Source organism: Bombina bombina, chromosome 3, assembly GCF_027579735.1.
Source record: "Bombina bombina isolate aBomBom1 chromosome 3, aBomBom1.pri, whole genome shotgun sequence".
Lineage (NCBI taxonomy): Eukaryota > Metazoa > Chordata > Amphibia > Anura > Bombinatoridae > Bombina > Bombina bombina.
Genome location: NC_069501.1, coordinates 770,835,155 through 770,857,030, shown reverse-complemented (window position 1 = coordinate 770,857,030; position 21,876 = coordinate 770,835,155). Strand labels below are relative to the sequence as shown.

The 21,876-nt window shown below is 40.1% G+C and overlaps 1 protein-coding gene across 1 annotated transcript in view; it reads left to right on the top strand.

The window, feature by feature from the left end:
- Nucleotides 1-1,475, top strand: part of RNF149 (ring finger protein 149) — a 170,364-nt gene extending 168,889 nt beyond the window's left edge. The window contains exon 7 of the mRNA XM_053707648.1: nucleotides 386-1,475. Within this exon, the coding sequence (XP_053563623.1) occupies nucleotides 386-432 (47 nt within the window). The 3' untranslated portion in view covers nucleotides 433-1,475. The remainder of the gene's footprint in view (nucleotides 1-385) is intronic.
- Nucleotides 1,476-21,876: the final 20,401 nt, after the last annotated feature.

Here is a 21,876-nt window from a genome sequence, read left to right as displayed (position 1 = left end):
GCTAAATGGGCACACATTCCCACAGATACATTCCAAATCCTTGTGGAAAGCCTCCCCAGAAGAGTGGGGGCTGTTATAGCTGCAAAGGGGGGTGGGGGAGCAACTCCATATTAATGCCCATGGTTTTGGAATGGAATATCCAGCAAGCTTATATAGATGTGATGGTCAGATCCGATGTCTACATACTTTTGGCCATATAGTGTATGTTTATTCCCAGTGCAGGGGTTAAACGTATAGTCATAGACAAGCAATAGTGCAGCAATAACATGATGTAACACATTAGAGCATTGTGTCCCTTTTAAAAAAGTCTTTGCTATTTTACAAGAGATTTTGGTATTCTGCTACTAACCCCTGCTAATGTTGCATTTCTTTTCTTCCTTTGCAGATGATCCTAACAGTGACAGTGCGACAGCAGAGCACAACTCTCATTAACCTTGCTTACTGGAGACTTTTGGAATAGACTGCTCTATAACTATTTTATTTTTTTATTTCAAATGGTTTAGTAAAACCAAAAAAGTGAACTTTTAAATAAAACTAAAATGTGGAGAAAAAAAACTATTTTCTCTGAATATTCTATGGAAGTAGTGATAAAATACTTTGTAACAAAGGAAGAGATTTTCAAAGCTCTGATTGGCAGATACCTGCATCGAGTGACTTTATTGGAGCTTAGTGGGCTGTCCCATTCTTGATCCTTTTTTTTTTTTTTTTCTTGGTGCATCAGGAATTTAAAAGACTACACATTTCTTTACCACAGTGGACTTCATGGTGATACAAGAGCTACATATTCTTTTATATTTAAAATATTATCTTACAGTTGCAACAGAATCACAATAATAACGATGGAAGGACCTGATCCCACAATATTTAAAATTGTGTAGACGTCTGTAACGCATCCTTTGTTTATTCATCAGTCTTATAATATGACATTATAGCTGATTGTTTTTTTCCTTTCTCGGGAAACTGTATATTGGCAGTGGTGAAACAAATTGTATTTTCTCCATTACAAATGTGGTACAGTCTTAAGTGCTATCTAACATATGGTTGTTTTACTGTTTTTTTGAGTAAGAACATTTTCTTTCTCTTTTGGAATTTGTTGATGATCTGAAGTTATGATAATCTGTAAAAGCAGGTTGGACTTGACTCACTATCAGAAATATCTTTTTGTAGAATCAGATTTGCAAACACAAAACGTTGGTTGCGTGGGTAAACAATTTACACTTTTTTGTTTGTTTGTTTAAATAGCCTTTATGTCATTTAAAAATGGCAGTTCCACAGTTGGAGTCAACATATGTATTAACATGAAATGCACATACTGAGAAATTCTACAGCAGGATTAGTAGACTTGTTTCTAAGGTAAAATTATTTGGACAAAAACTGTTAAAAAGGTCTTTGTTTACAATAAATACATATTCAGACATATAATAAACAATGGCATCATTATGTACCGCAATGAAAATATAAAAATAGAGAATAAATCCTTGTGACTGGTTTGATGTTTTGTGTATATATAAGCTGCAAACATAAACATGTGTGCTGCCCCAAATTAAAGGGACACTAAACCCAAAAGTTTTCTTTCATGATTCAGACAGAGCATACAATTTTAAACAACATTCCAATTTACTTCTATTATCTAATTTACTTAATTATTTAGATATCTTTTGTTGAAGAAATAGCAATGCATATCAGTGAGCCAATTACACGAGGCATCTATGTTCAGCCACCAATCAGCAGCTACTGAGCCTATCTAGATATGCTTTTGAACAAAGGATAGCAAGAAATTGAAGAAAATTAGATAATAGAAGTAAATTAGAAAGTTGTTTAAAATTGCATGCTCTTTCTAAATCACGGGGGGGGGGGGGGGGGAATGGGTTTCATGTCCCTTTTTAACTTCTTAGAGCCAAACTATACATGTTACTTAAACTGGAGAATTTTTTTTTTTTTTTAAATCATTTAATGTTGTCACATTTGTCATTTATATGGTTTTACAAATTAGCTTTTCCAGGCGCTCATCTCTCAGAGCTGCTACTAAGTCTTCTTTTTGCTCAAGCCATATATCAGCAGAGGGTAAATGATCTTGTGCTTTAGTCTAAGCATTCACTGTGTAGAATGTTGCAAGGTAAGGTAAATTTCACCAAACTTAAATATGCAAAAACAGGCACATTTAAATAATGAATTATATTGCATTGTTGAGTTTCAAGTACATTTTAAGCGTTTCTTGAGAAGGCTTTCTCTACCTGCCCAGGTATAAGACATGACACAATTATTGATTAACTAAGTCAAAGGAGTTACTGTTGATTTTTTTTTTTTACACCTATTAATCCTAAAGGGACATTAAATACTAAATAAATGCTAGATAGAATAATGTAATTAAAGAAAAGATTAGTCTGAGAATAACATGTAGATGTATTTCTTAAAGTTACATTAGCTGTTTAAATATTGACAAAAGTTTTAGTGTCTATAAAACAAAGGGAGCTGACATGTTGTAACTTAGGTTACCTTCTCTGCTGTGGCGAATTAGGGACAGTTATAATTAGGTCACTAGAATGTGCAGCCAATGGCTGTGTGGATTGTAACAGAGTTCTGCACTTCCATTTCTAACAGTAACTGAATAGCTCACAATTTCAGATTAGAATTACAGAAAAAGGGGACAAAATAAATAATGAAAGTATATTGTAAAGTTTTTTTTTTTTTACATATATCATTTATCACTTTATATTACTATCTCAAAGTCTTTAATGTCCCTTTAAGAAGTGTAGCTTATGTATCACTGCATAATTTGCATAGTTCAAGAAGAATATGCAATAGCAATGCGTCATTCTGAAACACTCATATACACATTGAAACCAAAATTCAAAACACATTGGGGGGTAGTTATCAAGCCGTCAACCTCAAATACGCTGGAATTCCGCAGCGTATTTGTGGCGAGGCTGATTCGCCTTAGTTATCAAAGGCTACAGACCGGCAAAAGTAAAAATTTGTGACGTAAACTTTGATCCGCCGGACTCCGTCCGACACAGATCGATTCTTACGTCACTCCAGATGTTCCGCACACAAGTACGGCACAATCTCACTACTTTTGCTAGTTATCAAAAAACTAGCAGGTACGCTCGGCACTTTTACGGCCCAGCGTACCTGGTTTTCAAACCGCCAGCCTGGAGGCGGCGGATCCCATAGGAATCAATGGGAGTCTGACCATAGCGAAAGTACAAGTTCGCTGCTGACAGACATCCCATTCATTCCTATGGGAGCTGTCTGCACCTAACACCCTAACATGTACCCCGAGTCTAAACACCACTAATCTGTCCCCCCTACACCACCGCAACTAAATAAAGTTATTACCCCCTAAACCGCCGCTCCCGGAGCCCACCGACACTATAATAAATATGTTAACCCCTAAACCGCCGCTCCCGGAGCCCACCGCAAGCTACTCTATACATATTAACCCCTAAACCGCCGCTCCCGGAGCCCACCGCCAACTACATTATACCTAGTAACCCCTATCCTGCCCCCCCTAGACCGCCGCCCTCTATAATAAATTTATTAACCCCTATCCTGCCGATCCCGCACCTCACCGCAACTAAATAAATAGTTTAACCCCTAAACCGCCGCTCCCGGACCCCCGCAACCTATCTTAAATTTATTAACCCCTATCCTGCCCCCTACACCGTCGCCACCTATAATAAATTTATTAACCCCTATCCTGCCCCCTTCTACACCGTCGCCACCTATAATAAATTTATAAACCCCTATCCTGCCCCCCACTACACCGCCGCCACTGTAATAAAATTATTAACCCCTAAACCTAAGTCTAACACTAACCCTAACACCCCCCTAACTGATCGGAACAGCCAATAGAATGCGAGCTCAATCTGATTGGCTGATTGGATCAGCCAATCGGATTGAACTTGAATCTGATTGGCTGATTCCATCAGCCAATCAGATTTTTCCTACCTTAATTCCGATTGGCTGATAGAATCCTATCAGCCAATCGGAATTGAAGGGACGCCATCTTGGATGACGTCCCTTAAAGGAGCCTTCATTCGTAGTTCGTCGGGAAAGAAGGATGTTCCGCGTCGGCGGGATGAAGATTCAAGACCCGGCTTCGAAGATGACCTCGCCCGGATAGAAGACTTCTTCAGCGCCGCTTGGAGGATCACTTCATCGGATGGAAGATTTCTTCAGCGCCCCTTGGAGGATAACTTCTGCCGGTCCGGATGTCCTCTTCAGTTCCATCGGTGGCTCGGCTGAGTGAAGACAACTAAAGGTAGGATGATCTTCAGGGGGGATTAGTGTTAGGTTATTTTAAGGGGAGTTTGGGTTAGATTAGGGGTATGTGGGTGGTGGGTTTTAATGTTGGGGGGGGGGTTGTATTTTTCTTTTACAGGCAAAAGAGCTGAACTCTTTGGGGCATGCCCCCACAAAAGGCCCTTTTAAGGGCTGGTAAGGTAAAAGAGCTTTGAACTTTTTTAATGTAGAATAGGGTAGGGCATTTTTTTTATTTTGGGGGGGTTTGTTATTTTATTAGGGGGCTTAGATTAGGTGTAAGTAGCTTAAAATTGTTGTAATATGTTTTTAAATGTTTGTAACTTATTTTTTTTATTTTTTGTACTTTAGTTAGTTTATGTAATTGTATTTAATTGTAGTTATTTGTAGGTAGTTTATTTAATTTATTTAATGATAGTGTAGTGTTAGGTTTAATTGTAACTTAGGTTAGTTTTTATTTTACAGGTACATTTCTCTTTATTTTAGCTAGGTAAGCTATTAAATAGTTAATAACTATTTAATAGCTATTGTACCTAGTTAAAATAAATTGAAAGGTACCTGTAAAATAAAAATAAATCCTAAGATAGCTACAATATAATTATTATTTATATTGTAGCTATATTAGGGTTTATTTTATAGGTAAGTATTTAGTTTTAAATAGGATTAACTTAGTTAATAATAGAAATATTATTTAGATTTATTTAATTAATATTTAAGTTAGGGGGGTGTTAGGGTTAGTGTTAGACTTAGGTTTAGGGGTTAATAATTTTATTACAGTGGCGGCGGTGTAGTGGGGGGCAGGATAGGGGTTAATAAATTTATTATAGGTGGCGACGGTGTAGGGGGGGGCAGGATAGGGGTTAATAAATTTAATATAGGTTGCGGCGGGTTCAGGGAGCGGCGGTTTAAAACTATTTTTTTCTTTGCGGCGAGGTGCGGGATCAGCAGGATAGGGGTTAATAACTTTATTATAGAGGGCGACTGTATAGGGGGGGCAGGATAGGGGTTACTAGGTATAATGTAGGTGGCAGCGGTGTCCGGGAGCGGCGGTTTAGGGGTTAATACATTTATAAGACTTGCGGCGGGGTCTAGGAGCGGCGGTTTAGGGGTTAATACATTTATAAGACTTGCGGCAGGGTCTAGGAGCGGCGGTTTAGGGGTTAATACATTTATAAGACTTGCGGCAGGGTCTAGGAGCGGCGGTTTAGGGGTTAATACATTTATCAGAGTTGGGGCAGGGTCTAGGAGCGGCTGTTTAGGGGTTAGTAACTTTATTTAGTTGCGGGAGGCTCCGGGGGCGCCGGTATAGGGGGTAGAACAGTGTAGTTTAGTGTGAGTGCTTAGTGACAGGCTAGCAAGAAAGCTGTCAAACAGCCGAAGAGCAGCGAGATCGGATGAGTGATAACTCTCACAGTCCGCTGCTCATCGCCCCGCGGCTTTTTGACAGCTTTTTTTGATAACTTAGGCGTATTTTTTCAGGTCCGAGAAGGTAGGCGGGCGTATTGGGCCGGCGAAGGCAGGAAAGTTGACACGTTGATAACTACCCCTCATTGTATCAGCTTGGTGTTATTAACCTAAACTAAGTACTAAGCTCCTTCAGTCCGAGAGCTATATTATTATTACCATATCTAGATTTTTTTTTTTTTTTTTTTTTTTTTTAAATTTCAAGTTTTTATTGGTAAAGATTTCTCAGATACAACAGTGACATATTAAATAATTTGGAGCACGTAGGCTCCTACAGACAGTATGAGCAGAAAAATTGGAACATTCAAAAATATGTCAAGTTAGAATGCGTTCCTGAAATGAAAAAGTGAACGGAATATAGCTCAAGTCAAGTGGGGTGGGTTAATTGGGGTGGGGGGAAGAGATTAGGGAAAGAGGAACGGGAGGGTAATTGCTAGAGGCAGGGATTTGGTTCATGTGCGGGTGGTACTTGGGGAGGGTTGCCTAGTGTGTGTTTGCTCTAGTGTTCGGGGCCCAAGTAGTGGTGTGGTTAGATTGCCAATCTGCCCACACTAATTCAAATAGGTCTGAACTATTTATAGAGGAAAAGATAGGTTTTTCCATATTGTAGATATATGCCATATAGTTTAGAATGCATGACCATTTTGGGGGCGTCACAGTTTTCCATGCCTTGGCTATTGTCGCTTTAGTAGCTGTTAGCAAATAAATTGCTAGGTATGCTTGGTGCTTGGGTAGTTTAGTGATGCCTATGTGCAAGAGGGCATTAGAAGGGGTTATAGGAAGTGTTATGCCTAATCTCCCTAGCGTACGGAAGCATGTACTCCATAAGGGTTTTAGCTTGGGGCATTCCCACCATATGTGTAGGGAGTCTCCTTTTTTTCCACAATTGCGCCAGCATAGAAGAGAGGCCGAGACAAACATTTTATTAAGTCTCGCAGGGGTAAGGTACCAGTTCGTTAAGAGCTTATAATATGTTTCAAAGAGTGTGACACAGTGCAGTGCTTTTTTAGTGAGGGAAATTACGTGTTGCCATACTTGTGGGGTCAGGTTCAGGTTCAGGACTGATTCCCAAGTGAGTAAGTGAGGAAGTTTGTTCTCAGGGTCTGTGCTTCCTATTAAAGTGTAATGCATTGATAAAGGTCTGTGTAATTTGTTACCTTGTTGCCAAGTCGTTTCCCAGAGTGTACGGGGTCGGTGTAGCTCAGGTTGGAATCCCCAGCTAGTAAGAAAGCTCTTTAGTCTTGTGTATTCGTATGTCATGTACCTGGGTAAGTTGGAATCTGCCTTTATTTCTGAGAGTGTCATAAAGCGCGGGGTTGGTGAAGTAACCCAAAGGTCAGCTACAGTTTGTATTCCAATTCTAGTCCAGCCATAAGGATGAGAGTCAGGTAAGCCTCGTAGGAGACCTGTCAAGGGAGTAATAGGCAAAGGGTGTGGGGCGACGTGTGGATAATGTCTAAGCTTGTCCCATATGGCGAGGCATTCTCGTATTATGTTATTGCTAATGTCTGTGGTACGCCTTAGGTGGGCCGGAATCCAAATTAAGTCGGGCAGAAATATATGATTTGGGAGGGAGGCTTGCTCTATGGTTTTCCATTTACTAGGAGAGTCTTTAGCACCCCATTGTGAGATATGGGTGAGCATGGCTCCTTCATAATACCTAGTTATTGATGGGGAGGCTATACCTCCTCTACTAAGGGGGCTTTGAAGGATTTTGTGCGCCACTCTGGGGGGTTTGTGCTGCCATATATATTTTGTAAATTCGCTCTGAAATTGGTGAAGGAGATATCCCGGGATACGGAGAGGGAGACATCTAAATAAATAAGTAATTTTAGGTAGAAAGGACATCTTAAGGGCTGTTAACCTACCTATCCATGAAATGTGAGTATAGTCCCATTTGTCTTTCAAAGTACGCAGTTCGGTTAAGAGGGGCAGATAGTTGTCTTTGATCATCTGAGGGATATTGTTCGATATCTTAACACCTAGGTGGGAGATGAAGTTATTGACGCAGTGTACTCTGTATTGGACCTTGAGGGTGTCAACTGTGTTCTGTGGGATTCCCCAGGTGTAGATTTCTGTTTTATCTAGATTTAATTTGTAGAGTGACATGTCTCCAAAGGAGTTTAAGATTTCTATCAGTCTCGGGAATGAAGATAGGGGGTCTGACGAGAATATAGTAATGTCGTCTGCAAAGAGTGCAATCTTGTGAATTGTGCCATGTAGGCGAATGCCATCGATTTTTTTATCTTGTCTAATTTGTTCTGCTAGTGGCTCGATTGCCAGGGCAAAGAGCAGGGGTGAGAGTGGACACCCTTGTCTGGTGCCATTAGAAATTGGGAAGGGGGATGAAGCAAAGCCTAGGCCTCTAACTACTGCTGTGGGGGTGGAATAAAGAGCCTGTATCGCTTTGATAATTTGATCTGGGAAACCAAAAATTTTAAGAGTTTCCCATAAGTAGGACCATCTAACACGGTCAAAAGCCTTCTCTGCATCTAATGAGATAACAGAGAATGGCCTATTTAGTCTGGTGGATTCGGTGCAGATGTTTAGGAGACGTCTGGTATTGTCTGGCCCCTCGCGGTGAGGGATAAATCCTACTTGGTCTAAGTTTATGAGGTTCGGGAGTAATTTAGAGATACGTGTAGCAAATAGTTTAGCATAAATTTTAATGTCTAAATTAATCAAGGAGATTGGCCTGTAATTGGAGCATAAGGATGGGTCTTTTTGGGGTTTAGGAATAGTAATCACCGTTGCTTCCAAAAATTCCTGACTAAACCTACCCTGTTCTCTAGCGTGATTAAAGAATCTTAAGAGTAGTGGGGTTAGTTCGTTTATGTATGTTTTGTAGAAGGCTGCTGAGTAGCCATCTGGACCCGGAGTTTTAAAGGGTTTTAGACACTTTATTACATGTTTAATTTCCTTAGAGGTGAATGGGGATAAGAGTGTTTCTTGGTCGTCAGGTGTCAATGAGGGGAGGTTTAGGCTGCGAAGGTAGGAGCGTATTTTGTCAACAGGAGTTAGTTTGTCGCTTGCATTTTTTTCTAGATTGTACAGGTTTGAGTAGAATTTCTCAAAACAAGTACCGATATCTGAGGGTTTGCGGTGTGTCTGGTTCTCAAAGTGGATCTGGTGAATTCTTGAGGTACTCGCTCTGTTTTTGAGTTTATTTGCTAGTAGTGTATCTGCTTTGTTACTCTTATGATAAGTAATCTGTTTCAGTTTAAATAAGTTAGCCTGAGTGCGTTTTAGCTCTAGTTGGTTAATATGGTTTTTAATCTGTATAATTTGAGCTGTGGTATCATCTGAGGGTGTACTTCTATTTAGGAGTTCTAGTCGGCGCAATTCAATATGAGACTTGGAAAGGGGAAGGCCAGATAGTTTTTTAAGATGAGCTTGTTTTTTAATTATGAGACCTCTAAAGGTGGCCTTTGCCGCCCCCCATAATGTGTCGTCTCTGACCTGATTATTGTCGTTAGTTTGGCAGTAGAAGGTTATGTCTTTTCTCAAGGTTTCCTTAAATGCAGCATCCTGTAGGATGTCATGCGGGAGGCGCCAAGAAGGCTTCACATTATGTCGCTCCGCTGAGCGGAGAGTTACTGAGACTAGGTCATGATCTGACCATGGGCATAGGGAGATGCTAGAATGTTTGACTAGGTCAAGGGTTTCTGCTGAACAAAAGACATAATCGAGTCTGGAGTATGTTTTATGAGGGAATGAGAAGTGAGTGTAGTCTCTATCTCTAGCATGAAGTGAACGCCATACATCGAAGTAACTGAAGTGGGTAATTATTTGTCTGAACTTTTGGGAAAGTTGAGCAGGAGGGGTAATGTGTTTTGTCCGGGCAGTTCTTTTTCTGTCTAGTGCTGGGTCCCAAGTCATGTTGAAGTCCCCCGCTAGTAAAACTCTGCCTATTTTTATCCGGTCAACTGTATGTAGGATCTGTTTGAGGTATCTAGGCTGATGTGAGTTAGGTAGATAGATAGAAACTAAGGTATGGTCAGTATGGTCTAACTTACATGTTAGAATGAGAAATCTAGATTGGGGGTCTTTTAGGACTTGGATTGGTTCATAAGCTATTCTTTTATGGATTAAAATTGCCGTACCTCTAGCTTTTTTTGAAAAAGAGGTGTATTCAAGGACAGTGTAGTCTTTAGATATTGTGTAAGGAGGATTGTCTGACGACCAATGTGTTTCCTGAAGGAATGCTACGTCAGGGTTATGGAATTTGAGTGATCTAGCCAAAAGGCTACGCTTATGTGGGGAGTTCAGGCCTCGTACATTGTGGGTTAGTATTTTAAGGGGTGGCATAGAGAGGTATGGAGAGTAGGTCAGATCTTTCAATACTGAGAATTAGTGTGAGTGGGGAGGATAGGGGGAGGGAAATAGGCAACAGATAGTGTGAAGAAGAGCTAGCGAAAATAGTTCGCTATGGTGGAGCCCTAGTGTGGGCTGCCTGTGATGGGGGGCAAAAAGCTAACAGAAACAGGGGTCTTTGGAATGGACCCTGCTCCGCAGTAATCATTGTAAATTAACTTGCTATTACATATGTGCAATACTTAAATTAAGACAACAACCTTAAACAACAATCTAACACTTAACTTAAATGTATTATCTAATAGTAAACTTTTCAAGCTTTAACTCAGTCTCAGTTATGATCTGTTGGAGACAGGTCAAACTTCCAGGTCAAATAAAGTCTAGGTAAGTTCCGTTAAAGGTTACCAGGCATGTTTTTACGGTGGGTTAGTTTTAGATTTCTTGGCTCTCTGCTCTTTGATAGTCCATTCGGGAGCCGAAGCTCTCAGCTTTGGATGGGTTGGCTGTAACGGTGGAGGCTGTTCCTGGTGTAGGCCCCATGTGGTCAGGAGAGCCATACCCTGAGGTATGGAGTTAATTGTGTGGCTCTGGTTGTTTCTGGTGACCACTAGGTTTGTAGGGTGGCCCCACCTGTATTTAATGTTGGCCTTCCTGAGCGTCAGGGTAATTTGTTGAAAGGTTTTACGGTACTGTAGGGTATGAGTTGAAAGATCGGGCAAGAGTTGAACATCCTTAAATTTTTCTGGCATAGGCGGTCTTTTGAAGGCTGCTTGCATAAGTTTGTCTTTATATATATAGCTGTGAAAGCAGACAATTACATTTCTTGGTTTGTCAGCTGGAGTAAGTCGTGATCTTAAAGCTCTATGGGCTCTCTCCATTGTATCAGTGTGTCCATCTGGGGTGCCCACGAGTACTGCAAACAGCTCCTTTAGGTAGGGTTGGAGATGAGTATTTTCTACGGTTTCTGGGATACCCCTAAACCGGATATTATTTCTGCGAGATCTGTCTTCGATGTCTGCTATTTTAAATTCAAGTTGAGTCATCTGATCTGCTAGGGTTTCAGAGTAAGTGAGCAGGTTTGATTGGTCTACTGCTAGATCATCCTGTTTCCGCTCTAGTGCTTCAACTCTTTCTCCAATCTCTGAGATTTCCTTTTTCAGTTCCGCAGAAGACCGTTGAATTTCCTGGGTGATAGAGCGCATTTGACTGGCCAACATATGCTGTAGGGTAGCCTTAGTAATGTAATGATGTGATGGCTCTTCTGAGCGCACACTAGAATGAGATTCAGCATCGATCGACTCAGGGTCGCTCATCTCCTCGTTGGTGACAGGGTTAGATTCCTTTCCTGATTGGGTAAAGTGATCATAAACAGTCTTCTGAGTGGTAGTGGAGGGTTTCCCCTGACGCCTGGGCCCGTGGGGCATTGTGTTAAGACTGTTAGGTATGCCTGTAGGTTAAAGATTAACACCAACCTTCTCTTATAGAGCGCTCTGAAAACAATCTGAAAAGTATAAAGCACTGTACAGTAAAGTTTACTAGGTCTGATATGTATTGCTAGACTGCGGAGCAGGGGTCAATAACATTTTCTATATTTATGACATTTTGTTACAGCATCAAATAATAGATAGTAATTGAACCCTTCGATTTCAACATATAAATGCAGGTATGTGAGTCACTGGCACCCCAGGGGGTGGTGGGATACGACTATACAGAAGGGAAAAAGGAGAGGGGAAGTGACCAGTCCAGACTGGCTGGACCGGAAAGGGAGAGGTGCCAGAGAGAATTAACAGACAGTGTAACTCAGCGGAATATTGAGCAGGGGTGGATAAGATACCTTGCTATTAAGTCCTTAAATTGTTAGTTTAGGAGTGTAGGTGGAGGTGAAGTTCTACTGGATCTGAGAATTCAGAAGGTATGTTACAGTAGGGGGAGTGTGGTGTGGAAAGATCAGGCTATGTGTAATGAGTGTGTTTGCCACTACGTGTCAGTGTATGTGTGGCTAGGGGACCACGTCAATATGTGTGTCTATGTGTATGCGCCTCGGGGGGTAAGTGTTGGTTAAACTTCTTGGTAGCTTTAGGTAAGTATATATGTTAGGCTAGGGTACTAGAACCTTTAGTGAAAGACCAGTGTTTTTTAGCCTTGCTGTCAGCACGTCATATCAATGAGGAGTTACACCAGCACTTATCATGATACACTTAAATACCTGTGGAAGAAAGATGTATGATTAAGGCAGCAGTATGAAATCACACTCCACCTCAGGCTGTGAACCTGAGGACAATAAAGCTGTCGCAGCAGCTAGCATAAATAAAAAAGAGGTTAGTGTGAGAATGTCTCAATGGTAGGGGGTGTGAAAAGTTTCACTCCACAGAAAAAGAACAAGGTTGTGTTAATCAACAAAGGATACTCTGCATACACTTCACTGTAAGGTTTGGCTGTAGTGTCCAGTTCTCAGGGTCTAGGTTATGAGTATGTCTCAATCACTTGGGCTCCAGTTAGGGAAGTGAAGCAAGATGAATTGACCTTTCTATTGCTGAAGTTACTTAGTTTACTGTGTGTATTCTCTGCAGGGTTTGTTGATGGTCCTAGGTAGGATGGGGACAGTAATCAGTCCCAGTAAGTTGGGGCTGCTTCTCCAGCTGGGATATATCCTGTATGTGTGGCCCAAATAGCTTAAGGCCCTCTGCAAGTGCTCAGTATAGTGGGCAGAGCTGTCTGTGCTGGTGTGCAGATGTATGCTTGTGACACAAGTGTCCTGCAGCAGGGAGTGAGAGTCTGCAGTATAAGTTACATGTCTGTCAGTAGGCCTCCAGCCCTTGCACAGCTCTCACAGTGAGTCAGCAAGTATTGAGTAAAAGGCTTCCCAATATCTCTAAGTCAGGAGCACTAAGGCCTGTATTTACAACCGCTCTGCATGGATCGATTCTCTGTAACTTTTGCACTCTCTCCCCTGGAGCAGTGTCTCTGTCAGACGATTGAGGGGGAAGGTATTGGTGTATGACCCACAGGCAAAATAGTCTTGTTAGCCTGATTTGTGATAGTATTTTTCAGCTGTGTCCCATGCTTTGTTTTGCTTTCTGTATCGGCAGTATCAGTTCTGCGTGTCTATGGGGCAATCTGAAAATGGCGTTTCGCGCCACTGCTGAGAAAACAGTTCCTCAAAGCCTAATGTAAAATGTCCTTTGTGCTGTCGTATGACGAGGGCGGGTAAGTGTGGCACTGTAAAAGTAATAACTGTGTTAGCCTGTTCGCTGCTCACACTTACTTGTTAGCCTGATTCGTGATAGTATTTTTCAGCTGTGCCCCATGCGTTGTTCTGCTTTCTGTAGCGGTAGTATCAGTTATGCTCCGGAGCGGATCCCCGACCCTCCGGAGCAGGATGAGGTAGGTTAGCTGATGTGAAATAGGGCGCAATTCGGCTTGCATAAACCAAAGTCACAAAGTAGAATCTCCCGGTGCTGCCGGGGTTCTTGTATCCGTCCCGACACTTCAACTGCCTCTGACGGCCTCCGCTCTTTAGGTGTCCTATGTCTGATCCGGACTCTCAACAGTGATCCCCCAGCTTCTGTTTAGACAGGGACTCTTTGTCAGAGGGTGTCCACAAAAGTATAGGTGTTAGGGCTTCCCTTTACAGGAATAATAAACTTATTTAGAGATAGCTATGGAGGAGCTCTATGATATGGCGACTGGTCTGTTCGGCAGCTAGCCACCATATCTAGATTTTAGTACATAGCTATACCACTACAATAGGTTACTGAAAAATCATATTAAAGATTAAAACAAGCTACTTAAAATAGAGTTGATGCTCCATGTAGATCTCCCCTGACGTGCGTTTCACCAAGGTTTATTTTTTCGAAATACACTTTAATCAGTTTGAAATCTTGTACATTACAGACAAGCTATAAACAAATGGCATCTAAATATATAGTGATAAAACATACACAATCAAATACTCATACAACATCTCCATATCAAATAACAAACAGCTAGATTGCAAGTTATGGCTGCTCACTAATTTCGTGTACGTTATTTTCATCACTCACCTTTCATAGCGCTGCTATTACAGGTTTGCAAAAAGCAGGCTTGCGCGGGCGATATGGTGGCGTTGAGCTCCATGCTTCACCCAAATACAAGCGCTGCTTTGATGTGCTTGTGCACGATTTCCCCATAGACATCAATGGGAGAGCCGGCAAAAAAAAGCCTAACACCTGCGATCGCGGAAATAAAAGCTCTGTAACGCAGCCCCATTGATGTCCATGGGGAAAGAAAATTTTACGTTTAAACCCTAACATAAAAACCACGTCTAAACACCCCTAATCTGCCACCCCCGACATCGCCGCAATTTACATAATGTTTTTAACCCCTAATCTACCACCCTTAACATCGCCGCCACCTAAATAAAACTATTAACCCCTAATCTGCCACTCCCGACATTGCCGCAACCTACATAATGTTATTAACCCCTAATTTGCCGCCCTTAACATTGCCGCCACCTAAATAAAACTATTAACCCCCTAATCTGCCGCTCCCAATATCACCACCTACATTAGTTATTAACCCCTAATCTGCCGCCCCAATACTAAAGTTATTAACCCCTAAACCTCTGGCCTAGAACATCACTAACACTAAATAAATATATTAACCCCTAAACCTAGCCCTAAGCATAACCCTAACCTAACCCTAACACCCCCTAACTTAAATATAATTAAAATAAAACTTACACGTATTACCTAAATAATTCCTATTTAAAACTAAATACTTACCTGTGAAATAAAACTTAAGCTAGCTACAATATAACTAATAGTTACAGTGTAGCTATCTTAGGTTTTATTTTTATTTCACAGGTAAGTTTGTATTTATTTTAACTAGGTAGACTAGTTAGTAAATAGTAATTAACTATTTACTAGCTACCTAGTCAAAATAAATAGAAAAGTTGCCCATAAAATAAAACCTAACCTGCCTTAAACTAAAACCTAACATCACAATAAAATAAATTAAATTAATCAAATAGAATTATCTAAATTACAAAAGAAAATTAACACTAAATTACACAAAAGAAAAACGAAATTATCAAAAATAAAAATGAATTACTCCTAATCTAATAGCCCTATTAAAATAAAAAGGCCCCCCAAAAATATAAAAAAAAAAAACTAGCCTACACTAAACTGACAATGGACCTTAAAAGGAATTAGCTCTTTTACCTGTAAAAAAAAAATACAAACAACCCCCCAACAGTAAAACCCACCACCCACACAACCAAACCCCCAAATAAAAAACTATCTAAATAAACCTAAGATAATCATTGCCCTGAAAAGGGCATTTGGGTGGGCATTACCCTTAAAAGGGCATTTAGCTCTCTTTTACATTGCCCAAACCCTAAGCTAAAAATAAAACCCACCCAATAAACCCTTAAAAAACCTAACACTAACCCCCAACGATCCACTTACAGTTTTCGAAGGCCGGACATCCATCCTCATCCAGGCAGCAGAAGTCCTCATCGAAGTCGGCAGAAGTCTTCATCCAAGCGGGCAGAAATCCTCATCGAAGCCGGCAGAAGTCTTCATCCAAGCAGGCAGAAGTCTTCATCCAGACGGCATCTTCTATCGTCATCCATCCGGCTTGGAGCGGGTCCATCTTCAAGACATCCAGCGCGGAGCATCCTCTTCTTCCGATGGTTGCTGAAGAATGCAGTTTCCCTATCCAAGATGGCGTCCCTTACATTCCGATTGGCTGATAGAATTCTATCAGCCAATAGGAATTAATATTGGCTGTTGCAATCAGCTATTCTGACAAGACTTGTAATAGCGGCATTAGGGGAAAAGCATTGTTATGAAGCATAACGATGCTATTTGAGTCATAACGCAAAGCTCGTAATCTAGCTGATAGATTGTAAAGATTTTACACAATAATCAGTTTAAATATTGCCCAATGTTAAATATGCACCTGTAAATCTGAACCAAAAATATGTGTCAAATCTTCCTTTTCCAGTTTTATTTTCCCTGCTCATGACAGAACCTACTGGCAAAAGATTTTCCCTTAATGGGTAAAACAAAACAAATATGGCCACTTTTGGGCTGAGTATCAGTTATAAGTAAAATAGGGGGAAATGCTAAGGGAAAAGTAAAAATGACTTCTTTTGGACCTATGTTACAGTAAATCTATGGCAGAATCTTGATTAGTGGGAGGGTAAATGAGAAGAGATATTTGCTGATATATCATTTTGGGCCACTGGAAATAGGAATAAATATATCTATAACATTTAAGGTGGACCTTCTATGCCACTGCAGAAGATTCAGCTCAGATCTGTATAGTATAGGGATACTACAACGACTATACATTTAAAGTCACAAGTGCTTCCATCTTTATTGTGTGTCCTCCATGAGGCCATATAGTATGTATTTTATTTATGCACTGGCTACCTCAATAATAAGTTAAACAAAACATCTGCAAACTCTATCTGACCTTAAAACAATGTTTTATTTCAGTGCCAATAAAGGACTTTGTTCAATCAGATTAAACAAAAATGTGTATTAAATAATAACAGAGTCACTAAAGTGGAGTAAATAAGAACCACTAACTGAAGATATACTTAAAATATGTACACTTACCTAGCAGAGCATATATATCAGCAGTGATTTTCTACATATGATTGATTATATGTTTTGAGAATCCGAACAAGGGTATCAGACACAACATAAAGAACAAGTTATTAAAAGGGCAAAATACTATAGTTCTGCTAAACAAACACAACTTTAAATAAATAATTTGTCAGGTAAGCATAGATTTTGTTTTCTTTCGTAAAATGATAATGGCCCACAGTCCTCCATAACATATAGGATTAATACCCAAGCCGATGGTCTATGTTATGGAAAGAGTGGAACAATTTTTCTAGCAGTTCTTATTTAGCCGACACCGTGGCCTGAAGGACTTACCTGTCAAAAGCTGCTTGCAAATAAACAAAACTTGAAAGCAATAAACTCTGAAAAAGGTATGCAGAGAAGACATGTTGCAGTTTTGCAAATCTGCTTCAAAGATGCATAATTTTGAATACACTAGGAGACAACTTTTGCTTTACCTTCAAGTAAGCCATGTGTATCATTTATTTGAGCCAAGAGGTCAATGCTACCTTAGTAGCTTTATGCCCCTTATGAGTCCCAGAGTAGTAAGAAATAAACTAGAAGTTTGTCTGAAATCTTTAGTAGCTTGAAGATAGAACTTTAAAGTGTTGACTACCTCAAGATTATGTAAGAGCTGCTGCATAGAGTAAGCAGGATCTGAACACAATGAAGGAACAACCATTTCTTGCATGTAATTAGCAAGAGTCCATGAGCTAGTGACGTATGGGATATACATTCCTACCAGGAGGGGCAAAGTTTCCCAAACCTTAAAATGCCTATAAATACACCCCTCACCACACCCACAATTCAGTTTTACAAACTTTGCCTCCTATGGAGGTGGTGAAGTAAGTTTGTGCTAGATTCTACGTTGATATGCGCTCCGCAGCAGGTTGGAGCCCGGTTTTCCTCTCAGCGTGCAGTGAATGTCAGAGGGATGTGAGGGGAGTATTGCCTATTTGAATGCAATGATCTTCTACGGTGTCTATTTCATAGGTTCTCTGTTATCGGTCGTAGAGATTCATCTCTTACCTCCCTTTTCAGATCGACGATATACTCTTATATATATACCATTACCTCTGCTGATTTTCGTTTCAGTACTGGTTTGGCTTTCTACAACATGTAGATGAGTGTCCTGGGGTAAGTAAGTAAGCTTATTTTCTGTGACACTCTAAGCTATGGTTAGGCACTTTTTTATAAAGTTCTAAATATATGTATTCAAACATTTATTTGCCTTGACTCAGGATGTTCAACATTCCTTATTTTCAGACAGTCAGTTTCATACTTGGGATAATGCATTTGAATCAATCATTTTTTCTTACCTTAAAAATTTTGACTTTTTCCCTGTGGGCTGTTAGGCTCGCGGGGGCTGAAAATGCTTCATTTTATTGCGTCATTCTTGGCGCAGACTTTTTTGGCGCAAAATTTTTTTTCTGTTTCCGGCGTCATACGTGTCGCCGGAAGTTGCGTCATTTTTTGACGTTTTTTGCGTCAAAAGTGTCGGCGTTCCGGATGTGGCGTCATTTTTGGCGCCAAAAGCATTTAGGCGCCAAATAATGTGGGCGTCTTATTTGGCGCTAAAAAATATGGGCGTCATTTTTGTCTCCACATTATTTAAGTCTCATTATTTATTGCTTCTGGTTGCTAGAAGCTTGTTCACTGGCATTTTTTTCCCATTCCTGAAACTGTCATTTAAGGAATTTGATCAATTTTGCTTTATATGTTGTTTTTTCTATTACATATTGCAAGATGTTCCACGTTGCAACCGAGTCAGAAGATACTTCAGGAAAATCGCTGCCCGGTGCTGGAGCTACCAAGCTAAGTGTATCTGCTATAAACTTTTGGTATCTGTTTCTCCAGCTGTTGTTTGTATTGCATGTCATGACAAACTTATTAATGCAGATAAAATTTCCTTTAGTACTGTTACATTACCTGTTGCTGTTCTGTCAACATCTAATTTTCAGAGTGTTCCTAATAACATAAGAGATTTTATTTTTTAAATCCATTAAGAAGGCTATGTCTGTTATTTCTCCTTCTAGTATACATAAAGTCTTTTAAAACTTCTCTTTTTTCAGATGAATTTTTAAATGAACATCATCATTCTGATACTGATAATGGTTCTTCTGGTTCAGAGGTTTCTGTCTCAGTGGTTGATGCTGATAAATCTTTGTATTTGTTCAAGATGGAATTTATTCGTTCTTTACTTAAAGAAGTATTAATTGCATTAGAAATAGAGGATTCTGGTCCTCTTGATACTAAATCTAAACATTTAAATAAGGTTTTTAAATCTCCTGTAGTTATTCCAGAAGTGTTTTCTCTCCCTGATGCTATTTCTGAAGTAATTTCCAGGGAATGGAATAATTTGGGTAATAATGGAATAATTTGGGTAATTCATTTACTCCTTCTAAAACGTTTAAGCAATTATATCCTGTGCCATCTGACAGATTAGAGTTTTTTGGGACAAAATCCCTAAGGTTAATGGGGCTATCTATACTCCTGCTAAACGTACTATTATTCCTACGGCAGATAGTACTTCATTTAAGGATCCTTTAGATAGGAAAATTGAATCCTTTCTAAGAAAAGTTTACTTATGTTCAGGTAATCTTCTTAGACCTGCTATATTTTTAGCGGATGTTGCTGCAGCTTCAACTTTTTGGTTAGAAGCTTTAGCGCAACAAGTAACAGATCATAATTTTATAGCATTATTATTATTCTATAACATGCTAATAATTTTATTTGTGATACCATCTTTTGATATCATTAGAGTTGATATCAGGTATATGTCTCTAGCTATTTTAGCTAGAAAAGCTTTATGGCTTAAAACTTGGAATGCTGATATGTCTTCTAAGTCAACTTTGCTTTCCCTTTCTTTCCAGGGTAATAAATTATTCGGTTCTCAGTTGGATTCTATTATCTCAACTGTTACTGGAGGGAAGGGAACTTTTTTACCAAAAGATAAAAAATCTAAGGTAAATTTAGGTCTAATAATCGTTTTCGTTCCTTTCCTCACAACAAGGAACAAAAGCCTGATCCTTCATCCTCAGGAGCGGTATCAGTTTGGAAACCATTTCCAGTTTGGAATATATCCAAGCCTTATAGAAACCTAAAGCCAGCTCCTAAGTACCCATGAAGGTGCGGCCCTCATTCCAGCTCAGCTGGTATGGGGCAGATTACGTTTTCTTCAAAGAAATTTGGATCAATTCCGTTCACAATCTCTGGTTTCAGAACATTGTTTCAGAAAGGTACAGAATTGGCTTCAAGTTAAGGCCTCCTGCAAAGAGATTTTTTTCTTTCCCGTGTCCCAGTAAACACAGCAAAGGCTCAGCATTTCTGAAATGTGTTTCAGATCTAGAGTTGGCTGGAGTAATTATGCCAGTTCCAGTTCTGGAACAGGGGCTGGGGTTTTATTCTATCTCTTCATTGTACCAAAGAAGGTCAATTCCTTCAGACCAGTTCCAGATCTATCAATATTGAATCGTTATGTAAGGATACCAACATTCAAGATGGTAACTGTAGGACTATCCTGCCTTTTGTTTAGCAAGGGCATTATATGTCTACAATAGATTTACAGGATGCATATCTGCATATTTCGATTCATCCAGATCACTTTTAGTTTCTGAGATTCTCTTTTTAGACAAGCATTACCAGTTTTGTGGCTCTACCGTTTGGCCTAGCATCAGCTCCAAGAATTTTTTCAAAGGTTCTCAGTGCCCTTCTGTCTGTAATCAGAAAACAGGGTTTTGGTATTTCCTTATTTGGACGATATCTTGGTACTTGCTCAGTCTTCACATTTTTGCAGAATCTCATACGAATCGACTTGTGTTGTTTCTTCAAGATCATGGTTGGAGGATCAATTTACCAAAAAGTTAATTGATTCCTCAGACAAGGGTAACCTTTTTAGGTTTCCAGATAGATTCAGTGTCTATGACTCTGTCCTTGTCAGACAAGAGAAGTTTAACATTGATATCAGCTTGTCAAAACCTTCAGTCACAATCATTCCCTTTGGTAGCCTTATGCATGGAAATTTTAGGTCTTAGGACTGCCGCATCGGATGCGATCTCCTTTGCTCGTTTTCACATGCGACCTCTTCAGCTCTGTATGCTGAACCAATGGTGCAGGGATTACACAAAGATATCTCAATTAATATCTTCAAACCGATTATACGACACTCTCTGACGTGGTGGACAGATCACCATTGTTTAGTTCAGGGGGCTTCTTTGTTCTTCCGACCTGGACTATAATCTCAAACAGATGCATGTCTTACAGGTTGGGGAGCTGTGTGGGGGTCTCTGACGGCACAAGGGGTTTGGGAATCTCAGGAGGTGAGATTACCGATCAATATTTGGAACTCCGTGCAATTTTCAGAGCTCTTCAGTCTTGGCCTCTTCTGAAGAGAGAGTTGTTCATTTGTTTTCAGATAGACAATGTCACAACTGTGGCATACATCAATCATCAAGGAGGGACTCACAGTCCTCTGGCTATGAAAGAAGTATCTCGAATTTTGGTTTGGGCGGAATCCAGCTCCTGTCTAATCTCTGCGGTTCATATCCCAGGTATAGACAATTGGGAAGCGGATTATCTCAGTCGCCAAACGTTGCATCCGGGCGAATGGTCTCTTCACCCAGAGGTATTTCTTCAGATTGTTCAAATGTGGGAACTCCCAGAAATAGATCTGATGGCTTCTCATCTAAACAAGAAACTTCCCTGGTATCTGTCCAGATCCCGGGATCCTCGGGCGGAGGCAGTGGATGCATTATCACTTCCTTGGAAGTATCATCCTGCCTATATCTTTCCGCCTCTAGTTCTTCTTCCAAAAGTATTCTCCAAGATTCTACAGGAATGCTCGTTTGTCCTGCTGGTAGCTCCAGCATGGCCTCACAGGTTTTGGTATGCGGATCTTGTCCGGATGGCCTCTTGCCAGCTGTGGACTCTTCCGTTAAGACCAGACTTTCTGTTGCAAGGTCCTTTCTTCCATCAGGATCTCAAATCCTTAAATTTTAAGGTATGGAGTTTGAACGCTTGATTCTTGGTCAAAGAGGTTTCTCTGACTCTGTGATTAATACTATGTGACAGGCTCGTAAATCTGTATCTAGAGATATATATTATAGAGTCTGGAAGACTTATATTTCTTAGTGTCTTTCTCATCATTTTTCTTGGCATTCTTTTTGAATACCGAGAATTTTACATTTTCTTCAGGATGGTTTAGATGACGGTTTGTCCG